The 19821-nt window shown below is 39.0% G+C and overlaps 3 protein-coding genes across 3 annotated transcripts; 2 read left to right on the top strand and 1 right to left on the bottom strand.

Annotated features, from left to right (window-relative positions):
• The first annotated feature begins 2927 nt into the window (after positions 1-2927).
• LOC111272827 (ribonuclease H2 subunit A) lies at positions 2928-7222 on the top strand. The gene is made up of 6 exons (XM_022854471.2): positions 2928-3010; positions 3758-3928; positions 4092-4245; positions 4770-4939; positions 5532-5661; positions 6052-7222. Exons 2-6 carry the CDS (start codon positions 3758-3760, stop codon positions 6312-6314), a joined length of 888 nt encoding a protein of 295 aa, XP_022710206.1. The 5' UTR covers positions 2928-3010; the 3' UTR covers positions 6315-7222.
• Positions 7223-7722: 500 nt separating this feature from the next.
• l(2)dtl (WD40 domain-containing protein denticleless) lies at positions 7723-14480 on the bottom strand. The gene is made up of 10 exons (XM_022854469.2): positions 14195-14480; positions 13620-13690; positions 12846-12972; positions 12323-12511; positions 11509-11706; positions 10917-11198; positions 10188-10291; positions 9757-9882; positions 9255-9488; positions 7723-8919 (listed from the first exon to the last, which is right to left on the bottom strand). Exons 1-10 carry the CDS (start codon positions 14295-14297, stop codon positions 8584-8586), a joined length of 1770 nt encoding a protein of 589 aa, XP_022710204.1. The 5' UTR covers positions 14298-14480; the 3' UTR covers positions 7723-8583.
• Positions 14481-14811: 331 nt separating this feature from the next.
• Positions 14812-19541, top strand: LOC111272829 (uncharacterized). The gene is made up of 2 exons (XM_022854472.2): positions 14812-16007; positions 16423-19541. The coding sequence occupies exons 1-2, from the start codon at positions 15495-15497 to the stop codon at positions 18055-18057; spliced, it is 2148 nt and encodes a 715-aa protein (XP_022710207.1). The 5' UTR covers positions 14812-15494; the 3' UTR covers positions 18058-19541.
• Positions 19542-19821: the final 280 nt, after the last annotated feature.

Raw genomic sequence — 19821 nt, 5'->3', positions numbered from 1 at the left:
GCTTCATTTTTCTCGCCCGGATTTTTCGACGCGATGTACCGTTGCTACATCTGCCTACACCGATTTGGCTGTATAACTTTACATCCCACTAATGCCTTCATCATCATCAAAAGAACTACGAATTTATATACTTTTATGCACAGCCAAAACATCTGGAACTATCTTATTTTAGTCCTTTTAATAGGTCTCGAGTATGGAACTCATTCGCCTGCGCAGTGTAATAGTAAAGTATAATATAATCTATTAAACCACTATTTTTTTGACTCTTTCCGCGGTATGAAATTGTTTTGAGATATTAACTTTAGAATTTTCGAAAATAGGTAGAGAGAAAGTTGTATTTTTTTCTTTTGTCGAGCTTTATACATCCTGATTTTCTTCATCGAATCTTCTTTTTTCTTGCTCTTTTATGTTCTTCTTCCAAGTTACACATAATAGTTCGAAGAAAGATAGTTTCTTTACTCCACCCATCTACAAATCCGATAATATAATAAACGCCCTTAATTATAGTTCCAAATGTATTTCTTCTTCGAGTTGTTCTCGAAGCATTGGCATTTGAACATCGTACAACCCTGAAGTCTTGACTGATGCGGGATGTGTCCTGCTGCTCTAGTCCTTTTCTTTCCATATCGTGGTACTGAGACTATCTGGTCGACACTGTATTTGAATGGCATGGCAGGTGAGGTTCCCACTGTTGTTGGTATACAATATTTGCAGGTGAAGCTTCAGGAAAGCAACTACGATCTGCACACAAGGTACGTGTCCACGACCGTTGGCAACTGGCAGCTCCCTCAATGGAAGCGTTTCGTTCCGCTTTACCTGGATCATTCAGTAAATAACCAGATTTTAGGACCCCAATCCATCATGAATTAAAATAGAGTACACTGATCGTGTGCTGACTGCCCTACCCGTTTATGTATGCAACTCGGGATTGTTTACTAAATACATGCAATGGAAATATTTTATACAATAAATATCATTGAAATATTTTAGTGGTACTTCGATGCACGCGCGCTACTTGATAAGTTATACGTGCTATTTTGATTTCCATAAAAATAGTTTTCCTTGGTTGATATGCGTATTTGGTGTAGACCAATCAATAAATGGGTCCTGTGTTCATAAGAATTTTCATCTAATTGTGTGATGAATGAGCATATGTCATTTTTGACTTAGTGCAGCCATGCTCCCCAAGGACATCTAAAAAAATCCTATGTGTACGAAATGTCCTATGTGAAAGACTAAAGAGTAGGTTGGAGCCTGAAAACTTGCCCGCTGGTCCCAGCCGAAGCTTTTACACCCTAGAGGCGTCCCAGCCACGACTTACTTTTATTCTCAATCGTTACCGTCAGCAAGTAACTTGCCCGCATCCGCAGGTTTGGCCACTGCTATGAAATATTGAAGGATTGGGGATAAGTCGGAGACATGCACAGTATTGGTTAAAAGTCAGAATATAATACAATTAAGTTTTGTAATTTTGAGACAATCTTATATCGTGAACTTATATCTGTTATTACCACCTTTTACATCATCACTGTTATAAGTGACCAAACGCGTAACTGTGTCCCAAAAACGCCCACTACCAATCGGAAAAAATTTTTATGCATTGGCTTATTATACAGAACCTCATAAATAGTAGTTTGGCATGGCTTATTTTACAGATTTGTTTACTCTGCAAGAGGCCATTTATTATTCTAACAGTCTATCGTTACTAATCATAAGGGACAATAAGTATTCGTCTAGAAAAAATGGAGCAAAATATGGCTACTCTCGTAACTCACCTAGATATCAATGTGTTACTGCTCGACTCAGGCCGTCATATGCCTGCACGATTGTTTCGCCTAAGATTGAAGGCTAGCCTACATTTCCATGAGATGTAGATAAGAGACGATGATGATATATTAGGATACTACGTATGTTTCGATTTACGGTCTGATATATATTGGAAGGTTCTATAATTTCCACTTCCAGCTTCCCGACTTGGTCGAGATGATAATTTTGATGAAAACAAAACGATTACGTTGCCATTTATGTTTATTTGATCGCTTACTGGATTTTAAACATGTTAAAATCTCATATACATGTATTCAATACACATTCAACTGAGAGGGAGTAAAGATATTGTAGTAAAAACTATAATAACCATTATTGCGACTCACTAAATATCGGCTTTAGTAGAGTATGTTACCGCAAAATGAGCAAAGGATATGTCTTACCAGTGTGCGCTTTCCTGTTAAGGATAGTTGTGATCTTGTTAGGTCTATACAAATGAGTGAAACAGCTATGACTCGGACAATAAGCTGCTGAAGAGTCATAGTCCATTTTTATCAACGAAGTTTTCTATGGAATGTATGGTTTACGTAAGCTTAAGACGTTTGTAATCAAAAGCCGACTTTATCATTTTGATGATTAATATACCACATGAACATTAATTTGTTTCCAGCAGCAGTACATTTGGGAAAAATTGAGGACATGACTAAAATTAATAGCTTTCGTTATTAAGTTAAATTTAAGTTTAATATTAAAGTAAAATTAAGTTAAAAATAATAGCTTTTTCATAAGGGACTTCCTGTTCTAATAAATCTTTTAGAATTTTTTGGAGTCAAATAGTTAGTTTACTTACCTATTAACAACTGCGCTGTATCATTTAAAATTATCTGGATATTTTTTGTTTTGTTCAAGCTGTAAACATTAAACTTGAATACTATTCTCTCTCAGAGCGAAATAGTCAATAGCATTTGGCGCTTGTACTTTAATGTACAGTTCGTTGGTGAAAACAAATCAACGCATGATTAAGTACTTTTAAATAGTAGCTTAGGACATGAATAGGTACTAATAAGTTAACGAAGTTACGATTCGTGAAAAACCCAGTTAATGGAAAATAATCACTACCGTTTGAATTCGGCGCCATTTTTTGGCGCCAAAGCGAAGCTGTAGAAATCCGATCAGCTGGACACAATTGGCATCGCTAACTGTATGTCTTCTTCATAGACTTTAGTACTAGCGTCAAAAAAAGGTAGGGAAGATATACGTTTTTATGGGACTATACAGAATTATTGTATTATTATTTTGAAAATTATCGTTGGACTAGGAAACGTATGATTGTGATCAGATTTTTCTCTTTTCAGTTTATGCGAGCAAAAAACTCTAATGAAATTCGCAGTCTGGATTGTGCTTTTGCTACCTTTTTGCTTAGCGCTGCGTTAGGTAACAGATTTATATATCATATATTTTTACATATATAATTAATGACTATATAGTCCTGCTAGTATAATTATTAATACGTTTTTAAGCAATCTTATGCCTCGTTTTCTCGAAAAAAAAAGCCAAAAAATGAAATCCAATACACGAACATTGCACGAACACGCTAATCTAAGAGCAGTTATACTCGAAAATCATTACTCTTCTCCTTTTGGTTTGTTACTGGGGCGCATCATGCGATCTTGGTGTAAACTAGTCTGCTAAATCGTGTTACCTGACTTCTTGGAGCGGCATAAAAGCTTTCTTTCGAAATTAAACGATATCGCCATTATTCTTACTACCTATTCTACTGTCTCCTATGACCAATTCTCAATAATTCGGAATAGCCAAGAGTAGGATATCAGTGATGACCCACGAAAAGGAAGTATTTAAATATACAAATATCAGCGTCGAAAAAGGAATGAAACCTCATGTTCAGCAAGACTTCCTCTTAATTTATTGGTGTCGTGAGACATTTGTTAAATATGATGTCGCATATACTGTCTTTTTCATGTATGTATAGATGGAGTCTATTGACAAATGGACCGATAATCTCGTGAATCTTGAGCTGTCATCCTCACCTGACCCGGAGCCATGCTTTAATGAAGATTGCGTTTTGGGTATCGATGAGGCCGGACGTGGCCCTGTGCTCGGACCGATGGTCTATGGCACATCCTATTGGCCAATTTCTAAGGTATACTGCACATCATCGTTAAACATTTTCACACTTCATTTAAGTGTGAGTTTTAATTATATTTCAATCAGCTGTACTTGGATGCAACCGGGGATATTAAACGGGTGTGTCTAAAGAGGGTATGTGAAGTGACATTAAATCTATTATACGTCTACATCGACAGGCAAAAAGCTATGAACAGATGGGCTTAAATGATTCGAAGGCGCTATCAGAAGCCGATCGTGAACGTCTCTTCGAACTTTACAACGCAGAGAATACAGTATCGGGATGGCACCTAATATGCATTTCACCTGTGACCATTTGTAAGGCTATGCTTGGTGAGTATAGTGATTGATCGAAACTTACGTCAATTCAATTTTTTGAAGATGAAGAAACTTGAAGTTGAGGTTGAAGAAATGCTGTTTTAGCAAGCATAATACACACGTCCCTTGGCTTACTGGTCTAAATCACTCGTGTATATTTTGTCCATCTTAATGTAGTAGTTTTACCCTAGTACGTTTTTTTTGCAGATAAAGTAAAGCCTAACGGGGCATAGGTTTTATCGCTTACTAGTTTGAAGCTAGTAGTTTTTACTATTAGTTTTCAAATTTTCCTTTCTGCTGAAAAAGTGTATTCCAGCCTCAATACATGCGAAGTGGGCATTTTGTTTTACGAGTGAAATATTTTTGCAGTTGTATCAATGAGCTACTACAGTTTCAGAATTGCCGTCCACTGGACTTCACACTATAAGCTTTTAAGCTTTTAGTAAATATAAGAGCGACAGATTTTCTTGCTCATAACTCCTCAATTCATGCAGTGATAAATGTTTTATATTGTTCTAATTTATTGGTATATCATTTAGGTAAGGACAACACACGTGAAAGCTTAAACGAAGTGTCTCATAATGCTGCAATCGCATTAATCCGCCATGCACTATCAAGAGGAGTGCGAGTTGCTGAAGTATACGTCGATACCGTTGGGCCGCCAGAGAAATACCAAGACAAGCTTCAGAAAATCTTTCCTGATATCAAGGTGCCATATTCAAGTGTTTTTAGTACTACGTTTCCGGAGAATAATTCAGCACGCCTTGATTGAAGTCCCAGCGATGTCTGCGACACATTCCTAGCTCGAATTAAGCAATGTAGATTTATGTGAAGAGCACGCTAAGAAACTATACGTCGGAAAACATATACGGTCATTTTTATTTTAAAGACTATTGCCACATATGCCGTTCGTATTTATTACTCATTTTATGAATTAGATTTCAGAATACACCCGCTTGAACTTTTGATTCTAATGGATCTCTCATCAATTAGCAAATTTGATTTGCCCTCTAATTTTCTGAGCTAACATGGTTCTTACTGAACAGATGATTTTGGAATCGCTGCTTAAAAGTCTTCTTCTTCCCGATGATATCTGAAAGTATTGCCTTGCTTCACTATAATAAAAAGGTAAAAATGAACCCACTGCCTCACCTAATCTTGTACCGGCAGCCTATTACAACAGTAATTCCCATTATTCTATTTGAACATCCGAAAATGTTGCGTATATCCTTTTTAAAATCTCAAATGTGTTTTTATTAGGAGAAATTGAGATCGTTCGGTTGTTTAACTATTAATTGCAGGTGACTGTAAGCAAGAAAGCCGATTCCTTATTTACGGTTGTGAGCGCCGCTTCAATCTGCGCCAAAGTCGGAAGAGATCGTGCACTAAGGAAATGGTGCTGGCGAGAAGGTGTTACATACGATAACATTGGTGAGCTTTTAAGTTTTTTCTTATGCAAACATTTTGACTGACACAAGGAAATAGTTCGAGAATCGTAGGAAAATAAGGCCAATGCAAGTTTGGACAGTGTTAGGCCGAAAGTGTATGGATACATTGCTTAGACAAAAAAACTTCGTTGACAATCCCATGGAAATTGGCTGAAAAACGAAAATGGCGAGATAAGCAGTCATCCAATTTCATCCAGGAAGTACGTTGAATTATTTTCGTCAAACGGAAAAATTTCACATTTCTTCAGGTTCATCTTACAAACGTCTGCCCGTAGAAATCGGGAATATTTGAAATATGTAGTACTCCAAAAGGATAGGCTATGCGGAGTTAAGGTAGGTATCTATAACGACCGTTTTGTCAAAACCTTTGCAGGTTCCGGTTATCCAGGAGACGCTACATCAATAAAGTTTCTTCAGCAGTCATGTGACCCTGTTTTTGGTTTTCCATCGATTGCACGCTTCTCCTGGTCAACGGCCGAGGACATGCTGGCAAAACATCACATTAAGGTCGAATGGTGCCTCGAATCTAATAAGAAGGCAAAAGGCGCAATGGATATGTTCGTAAAGAAAGACCCTGTTCCAAAGGAGAACGCCTTCTTTACTGCTAGAAGCATTCAGCAAGTGGACGAGCTGTGATTTCTAAAAAGGCATTGATTTCAACCTGATTTTCAATACTTTGATTTAGCCTTTAGAAAAAAGATTTGCGTATGATGCTTGGGTTGTGATTTTTTCTGACCAAGTTTTAAGGAAAAGAAAATGTATAATACTATATTATAGTTCCGTATATCTCGTATAAAACAATGCGCGATGTTATATCGTTTGAAAGTAAAAATGGTTTCACCGTGAGGTGGATATTAAGTAAAAATCTGTGTTCGCTCATTTTGTGTGGTTAAAAACCGGCAAGCTGAATTAATGCGACTAATCTATTGCTTTCGAGTATTGTGTTGTACCGTGTACATACTTGCTAATAATAGGAGAGCTATAGTAAATTTACGGTGCTCTTAGTGGAAAGCTGTGCCTCAAACAAATAACATTCTTAGTTAAAACGTCATGTGCAAAATGGCGGTGCGTGCCAAACTAGCAATGATGGAATAGAAAATACAATGTCAACAAAAGAAATCATTCACTAAAATCATGCAGTACAAATACAGTATGTGAAAACAAAAGAGAAATGGGTAAAAACCATTTCTTTTAAAACAAAAATCATTGTTTCACGTGTAATAAATAAGTCAACAGAGTGAAGGGAATAGGAAAATACAATGGAGAATACTGTAAAGATAGTGGTTTGCAGTCTATAACCCAACAAATTTTCAAAGAAATTAAATGATCTTATAAGCTTCCCAACTGCGCGGCCTATCATCTGAGGTTTCCTCTATTCGGACACATCGCTACAAAGCATTAATTATAATTTCCTTTTATTTAAAACTTCATCTAACAAAAGTTAATTCATTCAGTTCATAAAAAATTCAACAGGTTGTTATTATAGATGTTTGTATGTTATGAAGCAAAAAGTAAAAGCAGGTGTTCAATATTTGAAATTGAAAGGTACATGTTTTATTATTTCGACTTTGCAGTTGTTATTTACAGAACATTCATTTGTAACTTTTACCGAGTTCTATTTAATATCAACATGGCATGTTGTTGTATGAGTTATTCTTGTTTTTTGAATTGGAATTTATGTGTGATATATATGGTCAAACGCTCAATAGTGCTGTTAGACATTAATTTAGGATTACCGGCTTCCAGCAAAAACGAGGTGCATCTACGCACGTTTTAGAACCAAGGCAATTGCACATCTTTCTTATTTTAGCACACGAACACGTTATAGCTGCCACATTACAGCGATCCGTGTAATATCTGTAAATCAAAATTTATCAAAAACACCTTTCTATATCATTATAACATATAGCTGGTAAGTGTAAATTATCGACGATCCTCGAATCTTGTCTTACTATTATTTTGGACTTGCTCTAAACAAGCGAACGATAAAACATATCTCCAGAACCAGGCCCTGGTTGACACAAATATCGAATAGACACCATGATCACATAAGAATGGCACAAGTATTTATTCGAAGACGATTTGAAATACGTACACTGTATCGGTTAAGTACTATTTATCAATAAGCGTCTTTGTTAAATATATCTTAATCCGTGTAACTTTAGGCATATCGCGTAGCAACAGCGTTACAACAGCTAAAAAATTGTCAACACTGTGACATCTACTTGACACGATACACCAGGTTTGCAGCTCGTTTTTTGCCTCTGTTAGGGACTTAGTTAACAAAGCTGGTAATTCAATCCATCCCCACCACGCAAGACCACTGAATATCTTCGTAATTTTTAAACAACAACACTTCTTATTAGTCAACGAGTTAGTTCCGGTCAGTTTCATAATGTTCTTTAGATTATGAAAACAAACAGATGCCGATTTTAAGAAGTCTATTCCTGCGGAGAACCATATCGTTAAGGTGTACGTAACGACAAAACTACAGTGTTGCTCTGCTGCTATTATGGGTCACAAAAATCCAGCGCAATCATCACCAAATTAATTAAAGAGATGTCACTTATCACCTCTTTGCGAAATTTCGCTTCTATCCAAATATGTGAACCCGCGTTTCTATAATATTATTCACACATAGTTACGCACTCTATACGGTAAGACATGACACGTTAGAATCATAGAGATATCCCACCTATATGCCCAGTCATTAACAACAAGAAACTGGAAAAGATAATGTTTGTTTTACAGTTCCGTCTGCGGCGTTCTCTGCTGATATCAGATTTAGAAAGTTCGAATTGTCGATGCACGCAACTAAGGAGAGTTTTAGTTATATTGATACTATATCACGGCTAAAGACTATTGCGTTTGGCTCTCCGCTTTACTGACTGAAAGCTGCATCGGCCTACGTGTTTAGTGCACTATTAGGCTCTTTCGGTTTCGGCTGTGACGACTCAGCGGCTTTTTGCCTAGCAAAAAATCCAGTAATAGGTTTACTTCTTGGGGTATTCAGCTTTCGTCTTTTAGGAGTGTGCGGTACATGATTTGATCCAGGACTACAAGGTGCTGATCGGCTTCCTGGCGTTGTAGGACCTCCCATACCTTCGGTCATATAACCCTCCTGCGGAGTTTGTCTTTTTAAAGGCAATGGAGAAACGACCTGTGCTGTCAGAGATTGCAACGGGGTTAAGGGTGAACGAGCTCCAAGAACAGGTGAAGCTTTTGGAGACGCAGGTGAGCACTGTGCAGAACGAACAAAGTGAAAGCAGCAGTTCCCACATAAAATACACACACGAATATTTTGTCAATTTTCAACACTGTAACAGTGCATTACTAGGACATAATGAAAGCGGTCAAAATTCTCAACTATCCTAATTCGAACTCGATCTCTTCACACAATTCTCGTACTCTTACATATGCGTTAGTAGCTGACCTACTTGACGTTCACTTCTTTCTTTTGAGATGCTGCGTATTTTTGTGGAAAGCCATTGCAAATAAATACAGTCATAATTGAAATATCGTAGCAAAAAATGTTCTGCTATAAGTACTGGTCTAAGTTCCTTTCGTTTATTTTACCTTAAGCCAATCGGACAATGATCTGGTGCTGCAGCGTGCGGTCCGATTAACGCGCGGTGTTGAGTCTCCTTTGGCAGGCATATTATACACCTCATGTAGCCGCGCATATTTCTCGCTAATATTCTTATTGTTGTCCGGCTGCGATATTTCGCAATACCCCCATGTCTGCATATCTTCATTCACCCCAACAGGCTCCCACAAGATTAATTGTTGATCATCTCCACATGAAGCCAACTATGCAAAAAGGAAGAGGAAAAAAAAAATGAGAAAGACACTGTTTATACAAAATGATAAAATATGAGGAGTCTCATATTTCCATAATCTTTATTTAAATCCTATCATAATAAAGATACGCCGTAGCAGTATCGAAAACACCTATGGATTGCCTTGTTTGAATGACGGACAATTAAAACTAGACTATTTATCAACATAAACGGTGTCCGTTAGGTAAACATTTGTTAGCTAATAGTAGCCCCATGCGCGAATCAATGAAGCAGCTAACCTTAAGATCTGAACACCACGCTGGACACGTTGGTTCAGCGTAGTGGCCTTTGAGGACGCATAATGGCAGGCCGGGTCTGGACGTGTCAAAAATTGGAATCGGCTGCTCTTCGCAGAACTCGTCCATCTAAACATTCAAAACAATGACTTCCTGCGTTAAATTAATAATCGAATATATATATATATGTTTCATTAGAATATTTCATTCACTGTACGATACGACATAGCAACTATTTGATAATCTGAATTTTAGTTATTTAAGACCATAATAAGAGAGGAGGCAGTGTGCATGCTTGGCATATACATGCTGTTGAATATGAGTACAAATGTGCCATAAGCGGAACGATTTATATGTTAAATTGGAAACGGCTGTATAATTATGTTGCCTTTATTGCCCAATCGAACCGTGGTTGATGACGCAAGTCTACTCACTCTTGGTGACCCGATTGCTAGGAACTTGCCGCTTGGGCTCACGTCCATTTTAATGAAATAGGCGCCTTCGCCACGTCCAGCGTTGTGTCCATAAAATATACTCACTGAAATCCATAACCCAGTGCCGTGATAGTAATAATAGCCATTCAACAGTCATTACATGAAACATAATGATATTTTCTTTCACCTTATCAAGGCTGCAGAAATCCCTGAGCGCCTCTAGAGTAATTTAATTAGTTGAATGGTATATTTCCAAAACAGTCCTGTCTTTTGTTCTACGCTATACTGATCTCGGCCGCCAACTTACTAAGCAAACACGCTACCGTTCCATTTCTGATAGTACTTCATGTACTAAATACATTAAAAAATTAGTTTAGAGATATTTTTTTATGTATCGTGTATAGTAATAAGTTTTTCTTACGGGATACATTTCATGTGCAACGATTATAAGACACAGCTATTGTCTATGTTTAAGCGGTCACTGCTAGTCCTGTCTGCTCACAGGCGAGAAAGTAGGTTTAGTCATAGTTTTTCAAACTTCTTAGATAGGATGGTCAAGTCCTGACAGGCCGTGTACTTAATTGCATTTCGTTGCGTTCGGTTACACCTCGTACCTATCCATGAAGCAAGGTGCAATCATGTGACACATGATGACACGGTGTAACCACTCTGCGACCATATAAACCTCTTTTCCCTATGGTCGGGAAATGCATTATGTATATTTCATACCTGGTTTGTCAGCATACACGTTGATATCGAATGCGTAGATAACGTTATCACTACACTGAGCGTACAGTGTCTTTCTGTAAGGGCAGACAATAGCGTACGTGAAAGCGGTATTTTCATTTGACGCGGTTAGCCCACTGGCACTAGCGGCATTTGAACCAGATGTCGAAAGTTGATAACTAACCCCTCTACCGTCGGGTGCAAGACGTAGAAAGGGTCGTGGCTCTCGGAGCAAACTGTAGCTTCGGCGGAGATCCCATACGAGAAGATGGCCCCCACCACTCGCTGCCAACAAACAGTTATTTTAATTAAAACGAACATCATTTACGATAGCACTTTACAGAGGACAACTGTTGCTTGTTTTAACCTCGCGGCTCAGGCGATCAATCGTCAGTATACAGCAGCAGGAGCGCACACACAACTGCATATCGCCGTATATAATAATATTACGTAAAACTTTGATATCCTTGTTGAGTAAGCTAGAAAACTAGTCAGCTAGGTGTCTGCACAGCTTTTGCAGGAATAAACGCTCGAAATATTCGTATAGGAGCTGCCAAGCGAAAAGAGCATTGTTAACTGTACTAGCATTATTTACCTGTGGATATTAGATGATTGGCATCGCGAAAGTTAAGGCTAGTGATCCCGTATGAGTGTTGACTTGATTTAGATAAGCCACTTTTTCGAGATCCGGCGTTCTTCTTTGGGTGGGCCCCCTCAACGCGTAGTACAGGATCATCTGTTCGCCGATCGTAGACGATGATGTCGCCGTCTCGGCCTCCAGAAGCAAATACGTCTGTTGATTATTGAAAATCAAAGAATTTGTTAAATACGGATAAGCGCAAAATGTGTCGATTAAATAGATGCACGCAAAGTGTCAAAACGTTAACCAAGGACTCCTTTGTAACTCTGGCTGTGGGATGGACACGACCTAAAATTTCTTTATCGAACTACTACGAAGTGTGTTACTTTTATCTATTTCGTTTGCACCTTAAGGTTGTGCTTTGAACTCATATTACCAATAGCTCGTCGTCATTATTTATTTATTATTGTGCCTTTCATTTCTCCTTTTTATTTCATTCGAGCACCAACAGTGACTAATAGTCCAGATGTCTTAGGCATTTTTCGTCCGCAAAGATATGCACTTTGCATTCGAGAAAAAAATGTCCTTATTATTGAACTATGAAGTAAGACTTTTAAAAAAAATATTTTGAAAATGCATACATTCATACATTATATATCAATGAATCAATTTTATTTAGCACACGTTTCGTGTAACAACGTGAAACCGTATACTAACTATATATGCATATCTATGAGAGTATACGTATTATTATGCTCTGCACTCAATGAATATTAAATAGACCTATTACCTATTCGTTAAAAAATGACATTTTTAGCTTTTTCCTTACCTGAATCCTGGGGCTTTTGTGCAACGACCTTTACGCTGCCTTTATGCAACCGCCCCTTCGCCCACAACTCTTCGCCACGCTCAATATCCAGTACACCCAACTGGTTGTGGGGAGGACATGTCGCACTGAGCAAATGATATGTAGACAACCAAGCGATGTCGGAGATCATTGACTTATGCGGAGTAAAGGCTGTTGTCGTACAGCAAAAAGAAAAACAAAACAACATACTGTGAAAGATTTTGCATACAATACGTAAAGAATTAAATCGACTAGCGAGACCTCACGGTAAAGCGCTGGTGACAAGTCAGTAGCTGTTCTAAGCCAAATATGACTATCGGTAGGACTAGAAAGCGAAGGCCCTGATTACCTACTGAATGTGCTTGCCTTTATTTGCATGCAGAATAAATTGTATGCTATGTAGTCAGCGTGTATAGAGCTTTCCACGGTGATTTGTTTTTATTGCGGAGAAGAAGTTCTATTATTGAAATATAGACAATTAATTGAGGTTGATTAGTAGACAAACCTTTTTTCGATTTGAACGTACTTCGGGTTGTATCGATAATTTCGATTAGCCCGTCTTCATTGGCAATGGCCAGAACTGGATCATATGGGGCACGAAAGCGGCACACAATCGGATGAGCATCGCTGTCCTATTTCACATAACCAATAAACAAAAAACGGAAACAGAAATAAACTATGATTTTTTTCTACTTTAGATACTATTTACACCTATTTTCCTGATCCTATTGAACCTATTTTGAACATATTTTCGTGAACCTTTCGGTGAACCTATTTTCGGGACAGAGCGTATAATTTTCTAAAAACCTCGTGGCGCACATGTGTGCTTTCAAAATTTAGACTAGAATTTATAGAAAAACCAAGCATGATTAAAAATAAATATTAAATATGGATCGCTTTAGAATGCTCTTGCATACAGATACGATGTTTTTTAACATTATCTGTGATAATTCGTTTTGCTCCATACAGGTTTACGTACGTACTCTAGTTCAACTAACCTATACTCCACCTAATTATTTTCCATAATGTATTTGGATTATAATGTAGACTGGGGTAAATAATCTATAAGGTTTGATTATACCAATTGAGTACTCTGAAAACTCGTAACATGAAAGAGATTATGAATGCAAGAAAAAGTACCAAAAACGATTTTTCTTAGATCTATGCTTTTTAGTAGAAAATATCAATGTACATAAGCAATAAAGTGGCACTTTTACTTAGTTCCTTAGCAGTTTTGCCATTATTCAGGCAACAAAAGTAACGAATATGTTTCTCATACCTGGTGAACGTCAGAAGGTATTCGAATTCGGTCAGTACCTTTTAGCCGGTCTAGTGGATTGCAGATTTTACCTAATGTTATAATCGGAAACAACATATTAGCTAGTAATTTATTCCGCCTTTGCATACTTTCGACACAGGTAATAGTTATTGTATAATAATTTCTTTAATTTTTTTCCCGTTTTCATTTGAGTCACCTTCAGTTTTTCATCCTAAAAATAATTAATTAAAAAGATCTTCGAAAATGAGTTTTGAATACACTCGTTTAACTGAGCGCGTCAGCAACACAACCGAGCGTAACGTCGATAGTGCTTACTATTCTTCTAGTTTGAAATTGCTTGACAAGGCAAAAATGTTGAACAAGAACTTAAACACTAAACTTATCATTAGTAATCAATTTGACTTGCAATTTTTACAAGTTCACGTATTTTGACGTTAGCACGACATTATCCAAACCTACATTTAATTGTAAACACAATAATTTTTTAAAGATCAGTCACGGTTACGGTTTTGATAGGTACGTATAAAAGATATTGGTAGGTGTTAAGAAAGTCCACGTGTTCTCATCTAACCTACCTAACTGGATTCCATGGGTCTTTTGGTACATAACATACGAAAGTCCACTAAATTTGATTTTTTGCCGAAACTTTCGTCGACGCAGGTTTTTCAGCTCATCCATACTCGCTTTAGGTGAAGCACACAAAACAAAAAAAAACACACTAAATGCTTATTTACTTAATTCTCGCGATTACACGGAAACGTACACATACAACCGCACATTGGCTAAGGAATAACTTCACTATTTTCACATGTTAGGTTTTCGGAGCGCGCCTAGTCAACCCCATCTGTGTAGCGTTACGACGGGGCTTCGCTAAAATTCCATCTATATGCTGGCGCCTTCGCAAAGAGAAGCTTTTGGCTAGAAGCCTTGTAGGAAATTTGCCGCGCACGAAACCCGATGATTTTTCAGTCAATTTTAGTGGGGTTTTAGCTTTTAGTATGCCCAGTACATCTAGTTTTGCATTGTCACGGATGGACATGGCGAGTGTACACAGCCTTACAAACAAGCATTTAACTGGACAAAGCTGGTAGCGGAAAAAGCTTCCCTTACGCGCGTGGAGCGCCTGTCGTGTGTGAGGGTTTTTTTATTTACAAATTTCTCTGTGTGTGTTCGAAATCTGGTCGTCTGGACAGACGTCGGGTGAAAAGAAAAAATTTTGAATTTCCTCGCGGCCAATTGCGTACTCAAATCTAAATTTCGAGATCGTTTTGTGACTCTGTTAGTGTCTTCGGTGATTCTCCTTGGCTGAACGATCATTAAGTTAGCTTAGCAGCGGTCAAATGGCGACCGCTGTTAATTAAAAAGGCTCTTCCGAACGAGATGTAAAGTGAAGCAGCAGCACCCTTCCCCAATTTCCGAATGTGCTGTGGCCCTTTTCAAAAAATAGCATACTGGTATGTTCTCTGTGCTTCGCCGATCCGGGGTCTGTCTGCCAGAGTCTCTCTGTTAAAGTTAACAGAGAATAGCGGGCTGACCCCTGACCGCAAAATATTTTCGTCTTATATCTCTCTCGCCAATCAGTTACCCTGTTGGGTAAATGAGGCGCGCCCTTGTAGAAGTCGCCTAGCATCTGTGTAAGTGTCGAATAATTAGTTGTGTGAACTCTATATTTCAAAATTAATCTACTATCCGTCTCCTTGGTAGCTTTGACAAAAGATTAGCGAGCTCATATCCTGTCCATCCACTTCATCAGACTCGAACTGCGAACTTTCATGAAGTGAAGCAAAAAAGCTGAGAGTAATCTCAAAGTAAGTTTACAACGTTCATTTTCGTAATCGACCCCATCCTCAGCTTTCTTGAATAGAACGGAAAGACATGTCAACTTTAGGAGTCTCTAGATCAGGCCGCATTCGCAAGAAATCGGCAAAAGTTGTTGAGATGGAAAACTTTGATGGGGAGGAAGGTGAAGATAGCAATCGACCAGCATTCACAGCAACGACAACAATTGGTTCTGGAATGGCGATATCTGGTGGTAGTAACCATCCTCAACAACATCACCACCTCACTCAGCCCCAGTCAACAATAAGGCATCAAACTGGATATACCGATTCAAAAGGTAACGAGTCGGGATCACGAAATCCATCATCCGGTTTGTCTTCGGCTGTCGTCGTGCGTAAAGGTGTGACAGCTATTTCAGTCGGAGCCGCCGCTGCTCGTAGGCCAGCTAACCAAAATCACAACAGTTCTTCCCAACATCAACAATTACGACAAAACAGACACAACATGAACGTCAACAACAGTCATAACTACAATAGCGGTGGCGCCCACGTAACGTTTGGTAGTAATAGCAATACTCCGAGCAACAACAACAATCAACATAATAGTCAGGTTAGAGACAACTGTAAATACTGCTAAAATCTCTATCTTGGAGGAAATTAAATACTTGGACTGTGTTAATTGTAGTGCATCTAGCTTCGATAAGAAAACAGCGTAAAAGTTGAGGATTCATAATTTCTATGGCGACTGTTATTATATAAGAAGCGTAGAGTGGAAATTTCGTCGTTGTTCCTTTTAATAGTGTCAGCTCGTTTTCAGCTTAATCTTGTCGGTAGCTAGGATTTAATGTTACTGGCAATCTTGAAGTTTCACGTTCGCTGAAGTACCGAAACAGTTAATACAGATAATGTGCGTATCTTCGCAATTATTAAGAAATTGTATTTTGAAAACCAGTCTCAGTTCTCAGATCTCAATATCTTTTCTAATTTCTAGTGTTTTATAGATTAATTTTTGTGGGGTTTTTCAGTTTTCCGTTGATAATTCTTCGTCCACATCATCCGAATCAGAATCCGATGACTCTTCAGACAATGATTCGGATTCCGACGAGCTTCCCTATCCGCTGCAGAAGGTAACGGCTCAACAAATGGTTCAGCTGCAGGCGCTGCAGAAAGGGCGCAGGCCAAAACAGGCAGCACCCCAACGAAGCCGGCAGTATTCTTCATCGAGTACACATGAATACGATCCACCGTATAATCCGAAAACGGGAACCTCCAAGATATCGGGTTCTACCACATCTTTACATAAGAATCCAACTCGAAAGCTTTCTCCAAATCAGCCACAACGAGCGATCCTACTAGATGGTCAACACCATCCACTACACCAACAGCACCCACAACACAAAATGCATCAGCAGCGCCATGCTCAGCAACCAATGCGGATACCCGCTGCAGACAGTGAGATGTCAAGCAGCAACGAGGAAGATTCCGATGAAGAGTCTGACTCAGGCGATTCTTTAATAATCGATAGTGGGGACGGGTTTGCCAAGAAGGCTCCGATACGGAAATTGAAATTGTCGCTAGCGACGGCAACTGCGCTGGCAACCGCGCAACGCCAAAAAATGCGTCAGCGTCAAGAGGAGGTTGAGGACGAGCCAAGTGAAGACAATGATGATGATGATGATGATTTCGTCCCGTCAAGCGCAAAACGGAGAAAACCCAGTGGGCAATCAAGTCATCCGCCAGCCATCGCAAAGAAAACCGCTGCGCCGCCCCCCGAGAAGAAATCCGAACCTTCCGAAAAGGTTGAGCCGAAGAAACCGAAAGCGCCATCAGCCTATGTCATGTATTGTAGTGACATACGCAAAAAGCTACTAGCTGAAAACCCAAGCCTGACGTTCGCTGAACTTAGCAAACGTATGGGCCAAATGTGGAATCATTTGCCAGAGAAAGATAAACAACTTTGGAAGCGGAAAGCCAAATCTTTACAAGCCAAAAACGCTAGCGGGCTTATTACTACGGGTAAACAGCCAATGCAGTCGACGCCAACGCAGGTCAAAATCAAAGCAGCGGAAAAAAAGGCACCTGCAAAAGCGCAGCCGGCGCACCCACCCGTACAAAAGATCCCTTTATCAACCAAGGCAAAGACAACCATACCTACAGCTCCAAAGCCAGTAGCTGGTAAGACAACTCTTAAATCCACAACCTCTGCTCTCAAGACGACATCTGCCAAGGCGCTCCCCAAGTCTGCCGCTAAGGGAAAATTATCTGTGGCTCCATCTGCCTCAACAACTTCCACAATCGCCTCAGCCGCATCGTCATCGTCCTACTCCTCTTCCAATCTGCAAGCATTAATTAGCAACTACCAAGAGTTACTGGACAAACCAGTGGAGGCACCTCCCAGACCATTTGGCCACTCGCCACTTGATGCAGCCGCGCACCTCAAACTACTCGGGGAATCGCTCACGACGATTGGTACTAACCTGATGGAGCACCAGGGCCCGATTGCCGTGTCGGGCAGTTTGTCGGTGCTGTTGGATAGCACGCTGTGCGCGCTCGGGCCTCTGGTCTGCTTGACGGCGCAGCTTGATGAGCTGGATGGGTCTCGACCGGAGACGCTACGAAATATCCTTAATAACATTGCCTATATTATGCCTGGTCTATAATTTAATACAAGGAAACGGCGGAGGCCCTGTATAGCAGCCGAATGTAGAATTAAAAAAAAAAAAGAGACAAGTAATAGCAATCGAATCTAAACGGATTCGTCCCATATGTGTTGCATTACATGTTTGTTACATATGTATATAAACCTGTACAAGGAAAAGTGCCCAGATGCTATAATAGATTTATTAAGAACCATCCTGTCATCGACATCGTCAAATATATTGATATTCAGCGCCGGAAATTCATTCACAGAACAGCTGCATTAACAGCTTGCAATACAGATTGTACGATTTGTGAAGGTAATGAAAACTTTTGGAATGGCTAAAGGAATATGACTGATGGAATGCATTCCCGCAATTTTGTATTGAATACACTTTGGTCAAGCGCCAAGGAGCTGCTAAGATAGCGAAGTTGAATTTTCGGAACATATGAGAACTGATATTATACTATTTTTGCAAACTGAAGAAAGCCGTCACATAAGTCCCGTACCAGTAGCGTCTCGTTACGAAGGAGGGCTGTTTCATTTGTTCAGGTTCTACCATCACGCACGCATGGGATCGTAATGACGCTCTGTAGGCTAATGGATGATCATGTTAGCAGCGCACATTGCCGAATTGAGTTTCCGATTCTATGGCGAAATTGGCCTGTTGCTATATGGTTTGGAAATTTCTTTAAGCTAGAAGGATTACTACTCTGATTTTGAGACTCTTCTTATTGTCACACGCTCACACACTATTATGCACGGCTTATGGCTATTTCATGCAGCTTTTCGAAACCCCAAACAACAGGATTGAGGGTTATTCCTTTCTTTTCAATATAAACACGACCCAACAAATCCGGATATACCCATTTGACTTCATTATACAATGTCAGCACAACAGATACGGCGAATATTGTGCATTTTCATTTGATTTCTATTGAGATTTGTTACAACATTAGCTGTTCAGCTTATAGAACAGATTAGAAACACTTGAACATCTATAGCATCTATCAACGTCTATAACTCCCAGTTAGTCGGCTATGTGATAGGACACTTCAAGGTAAAAGCCAGAATGCTTACCAACCTGTGTCAAAAAATTTGTTATTTTCTAAAGGTCCAAAGGTAGTCGCGTCGCCTGTATTCATTTGCGAGAAAAAAGTTTTTTTCCTGTATATAGTAGCTTTCTGTAAAGAGTGGCGCCATTGACGTATTGTATGCACCGTCGGGAAATGCCATCACATATGTAATAAAACATTGACCTCCCTGTGATCCCATTCATGAAAAAAAAAAAAAGAAAAAACGATGATTTGTGAAAACCAAAATCGTTGTGTTCACGTTGTTTGATAAACCGTAGTAGAAAACGGAAAGGATATGCAACAAGCAGAACTGAATATAATGTATATATTGGTGTAAATAAGTTATTTTATGAGCTAGTGAAAGCGAAGAGAATTCATTCGAAACCCAAATGTATCTCAGAAACAAAAAAATAAATTGTCTTATTTTCTATGGGCCTCCTCCTATTCACGCAAAACAGCCGTAATTTAATCCAGTATTTGAGATCGTATCGCCAGCAAACGTTACATAAATGCAGTTATATTAAGCGATACTCAGTCACTGAGGGAAATTAGGCTAAATTTTTTTTGTGTACGAAACATGCGAAAACCCTGTATGTATGTATGTATGTATGTATGTATGTATATGTGAGTACTGGTAGATACGTGACCGTATCGAAAGAAATCACGAATAGATCATGTGTTGTGTATCAGTGAATGTAGACATTTTATAT

This window comes from Varroa jacobsoni, unplaced genomic scaffold (genome assembly GCF_002532875.2).
Source record: "Varroa jacobsoni isolate VJ856 unplaced genomic scaffold, vjacob_1.0 contig03462, whole genome shotgun sequence".
NCBI lineage: Eukaryota > Metazoa > Arthropoda > Arachnida > Mesostigmata > Varroidae > Varroa > Varroa jacobsoni.
The sequence above is the reverse complement of the archived record's forward strand: the minus strand, read 5'-3'. Positions and strand labels throughout refer to the sequence as shown.